Source organism: Glycine max, chromosome 17 (genome assembly GCF_000004515.6).
Source record: "Glycine max cultivar Williams 82 chromosome 17, Glycine_max_v4.0, whole genome shotgun sequence".
In the NCBI taxonomy this organism is placed as follows: Eukaryota; Viridiplantae; Streptophyta; class Magnoliopsida; order Fabales; family Fabaceae; genus Glycine; species Glycine max.
Window position 1 is genome coordinate 34,151,209 of NC_038253.2, and position 17,244 is coordinate 34,168,452.

Sequence of the window (17,244 nt, forward strand, 5' to 3'; positions counted from 1 at the left end):
CAGCAGCAACTACTGGCTTCCTCTGCTGCACTTCCATAGGACTACTCCCAATTTTTGGCTCCAATTGAATTGGCAAATGAACTAGTTGAGTTCTCACCCTTGGTGATGGTGGTGATGAGCAAAAGTAGTCCAAAAACAGACCAAAACAATTAGGTAAACAATTAAAAAACATAATTAGCCTTTAAACAATTAAAAAGCATGTTAGACAATTAATTAGCCTCTATATAACATAATCAGACCATGAAGTATGGTCCATGGTAAAACTAGGCATCTTATCCAATTTAATAGGGTTATCCTTCCCTCCAACCACCCTAGCAGGATTTCCAACAATAGTAGTCCTTGGTGGCACTTCCTTCAACACAACAAAACAAGCACCAATCTTAGCTCCATCACCAATCTTAATGTTCCCCAAAATACAAGTCCCTGGACCTATCAACACCCCATCACCAATCTTAAGGTGTCTATCCCCACTTGCCTTACTAGTCCCTCCCAATGTCACATTATGCAAAATTGACACATTATTCCCAATAAGTGTAGTCTCCCCTACAACAAGTCCTGTTGCATGATCCAACAATCAAGCTATAACAAGACCCTTCTTATCTACTTGGAGGGGAATACAAGCTATAACAGGACCCTTTTTATCTACCACTGGTTTTGTTTCCTTTCTTTCCTCGTTTGACTACCTGTGACCTGTCAACAGTGAAGTGTGAATGAACTATTCTAGCTTAAAATCATATAATGAAGCATCAAAACAATAATTTCTTCCAGGGAAATCTGCTGTTTGAAATCTGGAGTTAACAGTGAAGTGTGAATGGAGATAAGAATTTTATAAGCAACAAACCAAATAAAAAAATATTGAGAGAGACTAGCTAACCTTGATATTGCAGTCAATATCTCATTTTCTAAGAAAATGTCTCACATGTTTACATTGTGAGACTCCATGAAATACACTTTATAGGGCATTATCATAACTACATGCACATGTTTAGGAATGTGGAAATTTTAACACAAAAACTAATTAGAATTCATGAAGTGAAAATTATAAACATGGTTAAAGGTTCTTAATTAATCTAACATATTTTAAATTCTTAATACGATATTACAAAACATATAATGGTGTTGTAGAGCGCTACGTACATCAAATGTCATTGGACTCCCATGAAGGGATGAACATATAAAAGTAAGCTATGTGATTCTAGGTTGTGACCTCAAGCTCAATCAGCAAGCACTTAAAACTCTCTCTTGAAAGAAGGAAAAAAATTAGAGGAATAAGACATAAGATATTGGTGAGTGCTATAAGGACACTACTGATGAATTGAATTCTTCTACCGAAGCAAGTATTTTATTTATCTCATTGCTTTACCTTCACCATGTGATGAGGACAAGACAAGGAATAAGGGCAAGGAACCTTTAGAAGGACTTGGAGGACCTATGGCAAGGGCTAGAACAAAAAAGGCCAAGGAAGCTCTTCAACAAGTGTTAACCATGGTATTTGAATTTAGGCCGAAGTTACAAGTGGAGAAGCTTTGGATTGTTAATTGCACCATGTTCCAAGAAGAGTAGAGGGTGCCACTTTTGTTGAGTGGTTTTATTAGCATTTTGTTAGTTGAAATAAAGGCTCAAACTTGTGTTAAAGTGGCTATCAATTCTCTTGGGATTTGCACCACCTATGGGCTTGTTTTAATTTAAAGAAATTAAGGTTTAATAAGGTGAAAACTCTAGGATTGTGGCTGCCTCTTGGCTGATCAAGGAGTTGCACAATTTTCCATATGTTTATGTGTCTTAATTCTAGTTTTAATTAGGTATAATGACACCATCAATTGTTGTTATCAATTCTAGTTTTAATTAGGTTTAATGACACCATTAATTGTTGTTATTGGTGATCATTTCACTTGTGTAACCAACTTGATGTCATTTCTATTTATAGGCTACACATTTTCTAATAAAAAAAAATAGACCTTGAATTTGAGTTTTTAATCACCTTCTAAAGTGTGAGATTGAATCTTCTTAGTTACTTGAGTGATTCAAGAAATTGGTTTATCAAGGAACACCACCTTGTATGTGACACCAATTCTGGAGGAGTGATTCTTCCAACCCCTTTTTCATTTTCCTTCTTCATCTTTCTAAACCTTCATTCTTTAATCCTACTTGAACACCATTGTTATCATCTTCATTTTCCATACAAACACATTCAAACTTTGAACCAAATACCTTACATTCAACCCCCCATAAACTCGTCACTTTCTCTCTCATTCAATAAATTTCATAAAAAAAAGAAAGAAAAACCTTTGAAGATTCATCTTCAACCCTTGTGCAAATCGGTTTACATCACCATGTTTGTAGCGAATCCTTTATGCATTTGGTCTGATCTTCACCTTTCAATCATTAATACTTCACGTAGACTCCTATGTCATTCTCACCATTATCATAAGGTTAATTCTCATTATTATCTTAGGATACATTCTTACCACAATCCCTATATAGTTGGCTAAACCATTGTTGCTAAGACATTATTACCTTTCAAAACTTATGGCATTTCATTCCTCATAGTCTCCTTTTACATTAGATAATGACTTAGCCTTCTATTTTATTATTCATAACCATCATTATCCAACTAGTACCTTACAAAACTATATTATAAGGTATAGTCCCTCTCTGTCATCAATATTGATCTGGAACCGAATGTTGTGATCCTGCTTTAGTTTGTTTCCTTTGTTGGCTTCCTAAGAGGAGAACACAAATAGTAGCAGCAACAACTGCAAAATAATAGATAGCTCCAACAATTAAAAACTTTATGTTCCAATTGAATAGTAGCAGCAGCAACTGCTGGCTTCCTCTGCTGCACTTCCATAGGACTACTCCCAATTTTTGGCTCCAATTGAATTGGCAAATGGACTAGTTGAGTTCTCACCCTTGGTGGTGGTGGTGATGAGCAAAAGTAGTTCTCACCCATGGCAACGGGTTTGCAGTTAACTTGCCTCAGTCTAGCTGAATGAGTGGCAAAACATGGAAGGTTTACAAAGAGAACATGACAAATTGAAAAATCTAGATAGACAGAACACAAAAACACATGTGACAGGTGGTGTTGTTTCAAAACTACGCAAAATCACAGTAGCTAGTGCACACTACATATGAAGAGCAGCATGGCAACACACTCCTTGGAATCACGACTTACTCCAATTTGATTGAAAAATAGTTCAAAACTTGCACAATTCCGCTAAAATTAAAACCACTTATACAATTTTGGTGAAAAAAAAGTCGAAGAAATCAGTCTCTACTCTACTATAATAAGTCATAACACTGTTTGAAGATTGTGTATGCAATTGGGGTTCCAAATAGTTATTATTTAGGATTTTAGTTTATGAATTTGAAATGGGGAAAGATGGGAACAATATTCTTTAAAACGTTTGACCCTATAGTAGACACATGCACGGGCTAGCACTGCTTTCAATTATTTTTAGCTAGCTGCCATAGACTGTTAGGGTAGTGGATGACATTACATTTAAAGGCAGCTAAGCTAAAACTGGTTTAAGTTAGTTTCTGAAATCCACTAGAAGTAAGAGCAGGGGTTCCTGAAATCCACTAGAACTATTAAAATCAAGTAAATGAATAATGACACCAAAATCAAAATATAAAACAACGAAGACCCTATACCCATTCTGATACCACCAGGAGCCATAGCTGACACATCTCCTGGAACTGTGTTTTTGTTAGCTGCAATGTGAACTGATTCCAACACCTTCTGAACTCTGGAGCCATCAATACCTTGACAAAGATTTTTGTTTTTTTTTATAAAATAACGTTAGTCTCACTTTAATATTACTGTTAGATGAAAATTACCGCTATCTTTTATGAATCCAACATAATGTGTTGTTACTTTTACAAGGATTTACAATTTCTCTTTAAGTAAATCATAACCATGGTTAGTTATCAGTAACTTCAATTCAGCTTTGTGACAATTACAATTTCTCTTTAAGTAATCCATTGATGTGTGCCATATCTGCCAATAGCACAACTTTCTGTTTATGACACACCTGTAACATGCTTCACAAGTTCAACCTTTGGTGTTCCAAATAACCATTCAAATTTAAACATCACCAGTTTCCCTTCTGATTGTGGAAGGCTCTTTAAGAGGCTAAAACTTTATAGTGTTTTCGGAGCTAAAAATTGTAGTGTTTGCTTTTTTATTGGAATAGAGTGTGATGGACATTTGGCTCAACACAATTTTTATGTCTTCTCTCCAAATGCATGGAATGACTTTCCATAGTGTTTGGTTTTTTTATTGGAATAGAGTCTGACAGACATTTGGCTGAAGATTATATTTAAGTCTTCTCTCTTGTAATGCATTCTATGACTTTACTCTAAACAAGGCTATATTGTGAATCTGCATTTTTTGAAAGTTGAAAACAAAGGTTCCCTAATTTTCCCACTGGTTTCTTCATGTTCAAATTCTTTTATTTTGTCATGATGTCATCTATGAAATTCAACAGTGTCTGTTGTTAATTGTGATGACTTTTCAGTTTCTGCACATTTGTACCAAAAGTTGTTGCTCACTTTCTTCTTTTAACTTTTCCTTAATTAATTCCTTTTTTGTCCCGTACTTCTTTCCGCACATTTGTATCAAATGTATAAGGTGTCTCTATTAAGGAGTATGGCATTCATCTTTCTAATCTATAACTGCATGGGATGAAGGCATTTTAAGTGGAATTTCAAGAATGAAAATGGTTTATCCTTCCTCAATTGGAATTTTTGAATCAATTGATGGGTTTTGCCATAACTTGAGGCTGTTGCCACCCAAGGTTAGATGCCTCATTGATGGGAATTCCATTAATAAGAGATGTAGAATGGTTGGCCATTGTCTGTTTTTGAAAGGGAGGAAGTTGGATTCATAGAACTTTGTTGCCTAGCTTTTAGTTGATCAAATTGTTGCTGCTTTGAAGGAAAGCCTAGGATGTAGGATAATACACACACACACACACACACACACAAGTAGAAGTAGTTAACTTAAGAAAAATTCAGATTGTATCTTTATTGTTTTTGATTGTTGAGATTATTAGCTATTTTAATGCTTGTTTGTTTGTATAAGTGGTTGTAATTGTTAGCTTTTCTAATTATATTAACTACTAACAAAAAAATTAAGGTACAAATGCAATTAGAATTTTGTTTATTATGTTCTCAAACTGATAGCCCAATTCCATTTGCCAACCCTACTCCATTTTCATTTGTATTCTCAACTTTGATACATTCCATTTGTGGTTTTCCCCAATTCCAAGGTAGTACGAGGTCGTCGTCAGCACTTTTATAGGTAATGATTACTGTTCACCCTTTTTAGTTGACACTGCTTATAATTATTCAGAGGGTATTGAGGGCCTTGTAATGAGAGACTAGACTCCTAGTGTGGGGTTTGATTTATTTTTCTTTTTTAATAATAACTAATTTGGTACTAGAATTGAATTGAAGGGAGGGTAGCTAGGAAGGAAGGAACTATAATTACATTACATATGCTTCAATCTACAGGTACCTAGCCAGCTGCATGCTGCAGCTATTATTTGGCCTATTGTACTCTTTTTGCCTTTCCCTACCATACACAATGTGTCTGTACCCCATATATATAGTTATATATACATGTCATATGGAATTATTTGGGTAAACTCGCCACCACTGAATGTTGCAGCATACACTCTTTTTGCATGCTGCAGCATGTCAATTCAATAAAACAACATCATATAAGCTGCTATGCTTAGCTTAGTTGCCTACAACATGGAGTACATCTTAATTTAGGTGAAATTGTTCTAACTTAATTTGACAGATCTTGATTTGATTCTCGAAAACTAATTTGGCTAGAATTGAATTTGTAATGATATAATTTAATTTAAAAGTTATCATCTCTTTATTTGAAATTAATTATTTGTAATATAAAATTCTTAATACAAAGGCTCTATTTTATATTTTTAGTAATATGTAGCTTTTAAGAACAATTAATCTTAATCACAAGAAACTAGAGTGACACATTCTTATTTTTGTTAAATGACTGGAGCTTGAGGACAGTAAGTACTTCTGAAACATTCCTTGAGGCCCATATTTTGTGAACTAGTACACATTCATAAGATGATGCAGTATCATCAAACTTTTTCCACATTCCCCTCCCCTAAACCAAAAAACAAAGGCTATCACATACATGATCGATGAGATGGACAATGTGCCTTGGTAAGCACTAGTAGGTCCAGTTAGTTGAAACTATAACCTGCAACCTATCAGCATCATCATAACTCTCTAAAAACAAGTAACTTGTTGGAGTTGATACTGATCCCTATCACATTTTCTATTGGTCCCTAATCATCATAACTCTTTTAAAAAACCAATGTTAATGTACGTTAACATCGGTTTTTTACAGAAACCGATGTTAACGACTAACAATGGTTTTTTTTAAAAAACCAATGTTAATATACGTTAACATCAGTTTTTTAAAAAAAAAAACCGATGTTAATCGTTAACATCGGTTTCTGTAAAAAAACCGATGTTAACAATTCGGATATTAACATCGGTTTTTTGGAAAAACCGATGTTAACGTACGTTGACATCGATTTTTTTAGAAAAAAACCGATGTTAACATTTTCGATATTAACATTGGTTTTCTATAAAAAAATAATCGATGTTAACGTACGTTAACATCGGTTTTTCCAAAAAACTGATGTTAACTAAAAACATGCACACATTAGTTAACATCGGTTTTTTTTTACAAAAAACCGATGTTAATTGTCAACATTAATACATTTTTTTGGGTGTAATTCATATTATCAACATCGGTTATTTATATAACCAATGTTGTAAATTTTATGTTAACATCGGTGTTTTAAAAACCGATTTTAACGATAATACTTTCAACATCGTTACTTTCAACATCGGTACTTTCAACATCAGTTTTTTAACCGATGTTGAAAGTCATAAATAATCGATGTTGAAAGCATATTTTCTTATAGTGTAACTATAGAATATTTTTGGTGGAAAACTATTCATTGGTATAATATTTAATATCTAATAGTCAACATTGATATCATATTTTTAATAAGTTAATTAAAAATATAACTAAATTGTTCACATTAATCATATTTGTTATAATTTTTTATATCAATGAGACTAGTGAGAAACTTGGTGGGTATTTATAAATATATTTGTAAGTATTCATTAAGTCTTGAGATTTGTCTTGATTTTAGTGAGTCCATGGATCCTACTGACCTAAACTTTTTCTTATAAAAAAAAGTTAAGAATATATATTTTAAAGATAAAATATAATAAAAAAATGTTAGACGTATAAATACTTTAATAATAACATTAAATATTATTTCAATAATTGGTACACGAAAACTACGACGGTACAATGCTATCAAGTAATAAATCGTTCTTTCCATAGGACTGTGCAATTGGCTAATTATTTATTGTTAATTAAATAAAATTAAAATGAGGGAATTAAAAATTAAAACAAGATCTAAGGATAGGAAATTCAGTGTTCAGAATTTAAATTAGAAAAAGAAACGTATTTCATTTTATGAAGACTTCTAGGATTAGGTTCAAGCTATTACAATTAATAGATTGATTCAATTACCTTTGTGTTCTTGTGAGTTTTCATTGAAGGTGAATAAACCTAATTAAGGTACCCTTCATTATCTCTCGAGATATTATTATTAAGAGGTATCTAATTAAATTATTCCCCTGCCCTCGTGGTAGTCATGTTCAATTAGACCATTGACTGTGAGTGTCAATTCATTTTGATTCTCTCGGGGTTTAACTTATTGTCATGATTTTACACCTAAGTTCCTTATTAGAAAATACACTTTCAACATTGGTTATTTACGGCATTCTACATCGGTTTTAAAACCGATGTTGAATGTATTATTGTTAACATCGGTTTTGAAAAACCGATGTTAACATAAAAACAATAACATCAGTTTTCTAAATACCCGATGTTATACACAAAGAACTACAACAAAATAAGTGTATGCATAAAACCAATGTGAATATATTACATTAACATCGGTTTCACTAGAAAATCGATGTCAAGGTTCATGATGCATACACTTATTTGTTGTAGTTCTTTGTATAACCGATGTTAATATACAAACGTTAACATCGGTTATGTTTAAATAACCAATGTTAACGTTTGTATATTAACATCGGTTATTTACATAACCGATGTTAAGGTTCATGTTGACATAAGCTTTTGTAAATAACCGATGTTGTTTACTATATTAACATCGGTTTTTGTTAATAACCGATGTTGTTTTGAAGTTTTTTTTTATATAAACTTTCTATTTTTACAATAAACCCAAAATTGTACCTGTAAAATGCAATTTCAGACCCAATTCACAGCAAATAAACATTTTATTCTGCTTTGAAGTAGTTTTAATCATAATAAACATTGAATAATTGATTTATCATAAACAACGATCAACAAATGAATTCAATGTTCAAATTACATAGGAAATGTCAAAAATGTTAAACCAAAGTAAACTAAGCTAAACTTAATGTCCCTAAATCCTAGGTCTGATCTCTAACTCGGAGATAATACTGTGCCCATTGGATCCACAACGCCTTTAATCTCTCTGGCTCCAATGGTCTAGGATCGTTAAAATATTGCATGATGAAATAAATGATAATAAGTTAATAATGTAATACAAATTATAAAAAAATTGAATTTGTTTGAAATAAACGCACCGCTTCCCAATTATTCCTAAAAGTTCCTAAAATGATGGTGGACATCCAGTGCATGACATAGTAGCCGCACTCAGTACTTCCTTTTTGTCTATTACACTAAATACATAATGAAATTTGGATATTAATTAAACAATTAGTGTACAGACACATAGGAAATATATATAAGTGAAAGTTTTATGTAAATGACGTACCTTGACGATAGTCCACCTAGCAGGAGCCTTTGATTTAGGTTGTGGAGCATTATCAAGACCTTTTAAAGCACTGTTCCATGCGAGTAACAATTAAAAAGTGGTGTTGTTGAGGTATTTGAATGCAAATGCATTGAAAAGAATACTGACTTGTTAATTATCCCCTTAAGGTAGTTGTCTGGCCTATTATGCAATGAACAAAACCAGACAACTAGGTGTTCATTGGGCATAATGACCACCATCTGCTAGTGCCCGCTGCAGTGGGGATGAATATGGGTTAGTATATTAGTAAACATTAATTAAATTCAGTTATTTTGTGTGACTTACCCATTCATCCAACTCTTTATGTAACTTTCAGTCTCAAACTGTGATTGCCCAGACCTCTGAATGGACTGTGGCTCGAGGAATCCATAGATATCAGAATTCCCCGCTCGCATACTTGTTTCAGTCAGATGCCTGTTTATGTTAAGTCAAAGTTAAATATTTATGAATTGAAAACAATAACTTAGGTAATTAAAAGTAAACTAAAATGACTTACAGAATCCACAACTGTAACATTGATATGCTGAGACATTGACCATCGTGTGCGATTTCGGAGAGGTCTTCGTGCTTTATGTAGAGAGGGAAGTCTAGATTAAAGACCCCGAACACAGTGGCATCCCATGTAACCTGGTAAGGCCTCAAGAAAATCTCTGGGATGGTCAATGTCATTAGATAAAGCGGATCATCGACCTCCAGATCGGGCTTTTGAGGTGGTTTTGCTGGAGACACAACTGTCTGTTCATGAAACAAAGTTAAATGGCCTAATTTCAGGCACACTGAATGAATTAATTCAAAAAGAAGAAACATATAGTAAGAGAAAAGTACTTGTTGTGATAAAGACTTGACCAAATGTGTCGGCCAAGCAAAGAAGGTGTGAATTGCCTGCCCCACTAAGGAAACCTCATCAGTGGGTACAGGAACTGGAGCATCTGCATCTGTAACCTCCTCCACACCCACCTTTACTTGGTCAGGCAACAAAGGAGTGTTATGAAAACCAGTGGATCCCTCATAAACTCTCCCCAGGGCAACCAGGCAGGCAGGATCTGCTTTAATGTACAAGCCACACCTATCTGAGTCACCCGTCTCAGGATCGTTTCTTGAGGGATCAACACAACTCCCCTTTGTGATTATTTAAGGACATGAGGGACCAACCAGAGGCTCGAGAGGCAGTGCAAGTCCTTGAGATTGCATCTGGGACTGCATCTGGTTGAACGATGCCATGAGCTGCTGCGTCACTTTTTCTATGATGGACTCCTTTAGCTGGTCCCTGATTTGCTGGGTCAGCTGCTGCAATTCTTCAGGAGGCAGGGAGGAAGAGCTGCGGGACGTCCGTGTAGCCGAACCAAAGTATTACTTGATGGTCACACCGGCTCCAGCAGCACGGACACGTCCAGGGTGCTCTGGACGTCCAATAGCAGCGGTGAGAACATCCTGACGTCCATGGGGGACGAAGGATCCCTGTGTCGCCTCCTCCTCAAAGGAATCCTGCACAGAAAACACACAGTTGTACATGGCATTCACAAAATATTGAAATATAATTCTAATGGTTAGTTGAAAATGACTTATGATCTTCTCAGTGATTTCCTTTGCGGTGTCAGTCGTCATGTCCCCTGTTTTCTTCGTGCGGGCAATCTTCCACTTCGCGTTGCGCCTGACCGGGGATGGAAGGTCGATGACGCCATCAACGCTTCCTGACTGTGCAGCTTCCTCCAGCTTCTTCATGGTCTTCTCAACCAGGAACTTCTGCTCCAAATATTCATAACCCCCACAAGACAAAACGTGAGGGGCAGTGTTCTGTTTCTGGATGGCCTGTGCCTTTTTGCACACATCCTGCAAAAATAAAACAATAATCTTTCAAATTGCTAGAATGAAGTATAACAAGTTAATGTTTTTTGAAAAACAACTTAAATGGCAAGGAACATACTTCCCAAGAAGGGTCTCTGCGAGTCTGGCAAAACTGAGCCCATTTTTCCTTGCTTATGCCATATTTCTCACAGATAGTGTCGTCCACACCATCCCGATCGACTGCAAGGGCCCATTTCCTCTTGAGGTCTGATTTAAACTGCTTCCATCTCTTGCCAACAGTCTGAAGAAACTTCTTTTCGTGCTACTGTCAGAAGCCTCTGGGATTTCAAATTCCGCCTGACAATAACAAATAAGCTTATTTTTTGTTACAATAATGTAATTTTTGGCTATGATACAAACAACGTCAAATAAGAAAAGAAAAATACCTGAATATCCTCCCAAATCAAGTCCTTCTGAGCAGTAGGGACCTCCTTCCAGTTCTCGTACGTGATGTCCACCTTATCACGCGCCACAATCCCCAAATATGTTCTTAATTTCTTCCTGTGGGGACCGTCGGCCTTGCCGGTAGTAGGATCAACGTGGACCACTGGTGTGTCAGCACCAGGTGGTCTGGTAGACAAGGATTGTAGATGTGAGGCTTTGCATGTCCGCTTCATGGCAGATGGTGAAGCTGATGCGTCTGAAGGAGGAGGAGGAGGAGGAGGAGGCGAGGCAGGTGGAGAAGCCATGATCCTGTATACATCATGAAAATGTAAATTTCGATTACAGACAAATATCGACATCAACAGTTCTTTAAATAAAACGTGATCAATATTTATAATTTCATAAACTAATTTTGTATGACTATTCTAGATAAACAAATAAAATCTCATATATAATAAATCATAGGTTAAATTTGCACTCATTTTCTTACAATGAGATAAACATAAGCTTTTTTAAACCTAAAGACATTCTCCATTAAATTAGAGTAACATTTTCTTACCCCTAAAATTTTACAAGGCAAAAAGGAGACAAAGAATATCCTAATCTCATTTGAAATTGAAAACCAATCGCACTTAGCCATACTTAATCTACTTTAACACGTAATGAAGCACAACAAGATGCTCCTTGCTATAATGAAATGACAAAGAAAGAACATATCACATAACAACATTAATGCTATTTTCACATAACAATGTCTCACCATAATAATTTTTCAACCCAAAGTCCATTTTATTGACCATTAGCTGGATTTTATAATTGGATTAAAAGTAATAAGGTCTAATTAAGGCTGTTAAAATAAAAATAAAAATACAGTAAGGTCATGTTATCCTGGTAAACATCAAGAATAGATTCAATAAAAATACAATAAGGTCATGTTATCCTGGTAGAATTATTCTATTTTAGTTAGGTAACAGAAATGTGTGAAGTGTTTATGGCCAAACTAACATTTTGTGAACGAGCTTGTCATTTTAAGCATTATGGAATTGGGAGTAAAATGATGATTTTTAATTTTAACACTCTTGATTCACATCCTTACTTTTAATTTTGAAATCATTAAGTCGTGTTGTTGAATTGTTGTGGGATACTTATAATCTTATCCTTGGTAAAGGCATATCGAAACATGGTAAAACTGTGAAATGGACATCAAAAGATTTACTCAAGGGGTTAGAAGAGTTTGTTCCTATATATGAGACTGTCTTTCTTATGCTAAGCTTAATTTGTGTAAGGTTGTAGCGTTTCTTATGCTAAGCTAAATCGACTGTTTTTTTGTGTGGTTATATTCTGGTTGTCTTTCTTATGCTAAGCTTAATTTGTGTAAGGTTGCAGCGTTTCTGCATTTGTATCAAGTGGATGGGGCGCCATGCCAATCTCATGTATGTGTTCATAACTCTGTTAAATGAATCTCTTGATGCATTAATTTAATTTAATGATTTTTTTGGGCATGTTGTACAGACAAATCAATTGATTGGCAAGGCAAATGGTAATGGCCATCTTCCATTTAGAAAGTTAGTATTCTGACTTCTTTGTGTTTGATGACATGAACCAAGATTAAAAAAATGCAAATATTAATATTCATGTAGTGTTTGTGTAATCAAATGCGGCTGTTTTCCTTCTTCCCTTCTTGTTTATACACCAGTTTGTGCCTAGCATGTAAATTAATTTACAGTAGCCCATGCAAAAAGTATTATATATGTTAAATTTCTAGTGAGTTATTAAATGCTGCAGCCACACTTGTAGTTTAAGTTAATATCCACCATATAAAACGAAATCAGCTACATAAGGATTTTGGTTTTAATCAACTAGACAATTTGTCTAAGGATTACATGAACCAGTATATGACAGTACTGTTAAGTGTTAACCACATTTATGATCAATCCCAAATTTTGGTAAACTCCTCGGCACCTATATCTAATTGGATCAATTTTTTTGAGGCTCCTGCTTCTCTTCATGAAGCTCCACTGGTTCTTTCTAATTCAAAATTATTTTAAGGTATGTTCATTGTCGCAACGTGCCATTTTGCGGGCGAGCGAGCGCGAGGCTCACGGGTGCGACTTCCAAAGGAGGAAAGATGAGCAGAGTCGCCACCAACGTTTATTTGTGGGAAAAGTCGGAAAAACCGAAGGAAACCGGTCAAAATGAAAATTCTAAGTTCGGGAGTTGTATTTACGCTTGAGGAAGGTATTAGCACCTCTCGCGTTTGTCTCAAAGGACAACAGCCTATTTTTTAGAATTGTGGAAATTGTGTTACCTTAACTTTTATTTCTTTTTATTTTTTGAGGTCGACAAAAGCGGGGCTTTTGCTCCTACGCACCCTCCTTTGGAGAGGAAATCAGACCTACGTAGTTCTTTTTTATGTATGAATCAAGTGATTGATTTTTTACTTGAGGGGTGATCATTTTAAGGCGTTGGACCTTAAAAATGATCCTTTTTACTTGGTAAGAAACTGAAATGATAAATTTTCAAAAACCCTATTTTTGTGGACGAGCTTGACTAGGCGAGTTGATTTTAGCCTTAGTTTCACTTTAGTTATTAGTCAATTCAATTAAGAATGAGAAATCCCAAAGAGAAAACGTCCAATTGATTTTTCGCTTTACTTTACTAAAAGGTATTTTTTTATTATTATATTATTATTTTACCTCTTTTTTGATCTCCAACGTGGTTACGACACGACCGAACGGTCGGAATTCATTTTAACCGAAATTAACAGATGATACAATTCAAAAGATCGGTGGAAATTTATTTTATTTTTAGATTAAGCAAGAAATGACTTAAATAAATGGCTTAAGCACGTCAAAAGGTGGTATAAAAAGCAAATGAAAACGATAATACAAATACATGAAACAAAATGTGGACCACCACGGGTACATAGAATGAATTGAAAAACTCGGTTTGAGGTACTTACCCGTTGAAGACTGAAGAAAACGAAGAACAAATGATGAATGTTGAAGAACGGTCGAGAATCTTCGCGTAATTACTCATGGAAACGTTACGGAAACGTTACGGAAGCGCCTCGGCTTGGATTTTCTTCACGGAAATAATTTTCCTCAGCAATTTCGAGAGAGAGAGAAGTGCCAAGAAGGCTGAACCCTTTTCTTCTTCACTCCTCCCCCTATTTATAGCAAAAATAGGGGAGGAGCTTGCCACCCAGCTCGCCCAGGCGAGCAAGGTTGCTTCCTCTAGAAGCAACAGCCTTCTGGAGGAAGGATCTGGAAGGCCCAAGTGGACCATATTGCTATTTGTACCCCCCTTTTTACTAAATGCACCCCCTTCTATTTTTTTTGGTAATTCTTTTTCCGTAACGTTATGAAACTTTACGAATTTCGTAACGATACTTATTTTCCTTCCGCAAGGTTACGAATCCTTACGGATTATGTATTTACTCTTTTTTAGCTTTCGAAGAAGTTACGGAAACTCACGGATCGCGCAAAAACACATCTTTTCGATTTCCGCCACATCACAGAATTTCACGGATCGCGCAAGCCTGCTTCCTTTTGATTTTTGACACGTCTCGGGACTTCATTTATTGTGCAACAAAGGACGCCAGGTATCTCAAAGCGGCTAACCAGAGGTTGCATGTTATCAAGTAATAATCCCCGGACGAAATTAGGGTATGACAGTTGCCCCTCTTTACTTACCTCTCATCGGAGATAAGAGGAAAGCAAAGATAGGACACTGATTTCGTCCGTCCTGCCCTTTCCGTGATGACAACTCTCTTCTCTACTCCTTCTTTTTTCTTCTGCACAAAACAAAATACAAACAACAACAACAAGAACAACGAATATAATATACATATACACATATCTGGCGAAGGAACCGATCCGGAAAACAACAGAAGAACATATTCCCCAGTCACCAGAGGTTCCGCGCTTGATAATGGAGGACACATGAATAGCGCTAGGCAATGACATTCATGGGGCTCCGAAAAAAGGGGAGAATGGAGGATTGCCTTGAGGGTCCGCACTTAGGCAATCATGAAACACGACTCCAAACTCGAAAGTGGAGGACACATGAACGGAAACACAATTCATGGAGCTCCGAAAAAGGGGGAGAATGGGGGATTGCCTTGAGGGTCCGCACTTAGGCAATCATGAAACACAGCTCCAAACTCGAAAGTGGAGGACACATGAACGAAAACGCAATTCATGGAGCTCAGAAAAAAGGGGGAGAATGGAGGATTGCCTTGAGGGTCTGCACTTAGGCAATCATGAAACACAACTCCAAACTCGAAAGTGGAGGACACATGAACGAAAACGAAATTCATGGAGCTCTGGAAAAAGGGGGAGAATGGAGGATTGCCTTGAGGGTCCGCACTTAGGCAATCATGAAACACAACTCCAAACTCGAAAGTGGAGGACACATGAACGAAAACGCAATTCATGGAGCTCCGAAAAAGGGAGAGAATGGAGGATTGCCTTGAGGGTCCGCACTTAGGCAATCATGAAACACAGCTCCAAACTCGAAAGTGGAGGACACATGAACAGCGCTAGGCAATAACATTTATGGGGCTCCGAAAAAAGGGGGAGAATGGAGGATTGCCTTGAGGGTCCGCAATTAGGATATCATGAAGCACAGCTCCAAACTCGAAAGTTGGAGGACACATGAGCAGCGCTAGGCAATAACATTCATGGCGCTCCCGAAAAAAAAAGGTGAGAATGGAGGATTGCCTTGAAGGGTTCGCACTTAGGAAATCATGAAACACAGCTCCAAACTCGAAAGTGGAGGACACATGAATGAAAACGCAATTCATGAAGCTCTGAAAAAAGAGGGAGAATGGAGGATTTCCTTGAGGGTCCGCACTTAGGAAATCATGAAACACAACTCCAAACTCGAAAGTGGAGGACACATGAACGAAAACGCAATTCATGGAGCTCCGAAAAAAGGGGGAGAATGGAGGATTGCCTTGAGGGTCCGCACTTAGGCAATCATGAAACACAACTCCAAACTCGAAAGTGGAGGACACATGAACGAAAACGCAATTCATGGAGCTCCGAAAAAAAGGGGGAGAATGGAGGATTGCCTTGAGGGTCCGCACTTAGGCAATCATGAAACACAACTCCAAACTCGAAAGTGGAGGACACATGAACGAAAACGCAATTCATGGAGCTCCAAAAAAAAGGGGGAGAATGGAGGATTGCCTTGAGGGTCCGCACTTAGGCAATCATGAAGCACAACTCCAAACTCGAAAGTGGAGGACACATGAACAGCGCTAGGCAATAACATTCATGGGGCTCCAAAAAAAAAGGGGAGAATGGAGGATTGCCTTGAGGGTCCGCACTTAGGCAATCATGAAACACAGCTCCAAACTCGAAAGTGGAGGACACATGAACGAAAACACAATTCATGGAGCTCCGAAAAAGGGGGAGAATGGAGGATTGCCTTGAGGGTCCGCACTTAGGCAATCATGAAACATAGCTCCAAACTCGAAGGTTGAGGACACATGAACAGCGCTAAGCAATAACATTCATGGGGCTCCGAAAGAAAAAAAAGGGTTGGCGGGACCGAACGGTCCACCGGGTTTTTCCACCTGAAAGGCAAACATGCTTTTTGTAAAGAAAAATAAATCATTTGCGAGAGCACCATATCTTAGAGAAACAATATACTTGTGCCAAGGGTAATCTTCCTTGTAACCGAGAATGAAGGACAGGACGTCAACTTTTAGCTTTTAAATGAACATGCAGGGGAAACATCGGGCTAAGCTGAAAATAAATCACTCATAGTGTATAAAACTCACAAGGCAAGTGTTTTATCCTATTCCCAAACCATAACTGCACCATGACTTCATTTTGCACACGATTTCCCATCGAATCAGAGATCACACGTACGATCACGGACCAATAGGATTTTCTCAAGGGTAGTGTTTTTAGAGAGAAAACTGGGTGTTTCGGTCTTTTCCTCTTTGTTCATGTGGGGTGGGATATCGCCATTCGAGAATGATTTTGAGTGGCAATCTGAAAAGAAGAATCACCAAAAATGGGTTTTCCTTTGCCAGCAGTCACCTACCTTGCCGAAAATT

At 36.7% G+C, this 17,244-nt stretch overlaps 1 protein-coding gene across 1 annotated transcript; it reads right to left on the reverse strand.

Annotated features, from left to right (window-relative positions):
- Positions 1-220: 220 nt before the first annotated feature.
- LOC100816378 (serine acetyltransferase 3, mitochondrial) lies at positions 221-3,679 on the reverse strand. The gene is made up of 4 exons (XM_006601580.2): positions 3,655-3,679; positions 2,792-2,988; positions 684-690; positions 221-555 (listed from the first exon to the last, which is right to left on the reverse strand). The coding sequence occupies exons 1-4, from the start codon at positions 3,677-3,679 to the stop codon at positions 221-223; spliced, it is 564 nt and encodes a 187-aa protein (XP_006601643.2).
- Positions 3,680-17,244: the final 13,565 nt, after the last annotated feature.

What these genes read in the sequence shown, in the direction of transcription:
- LOC100816378 (XM_006601580.2), bottom strand. Translation starts at nt 3,679, where the DNA reads ATGGCTCCTGGTGGTATCAGAATGG. An exon ending in TCCTGGTGGTATCAGAATGG is followed by an intron (nt 2,989 to 3,654) that starts GTATAGGGTCTT and finishes CCACTCATTCAG; the next exon opens with CTAGACTGAGGCAAGTTAAC.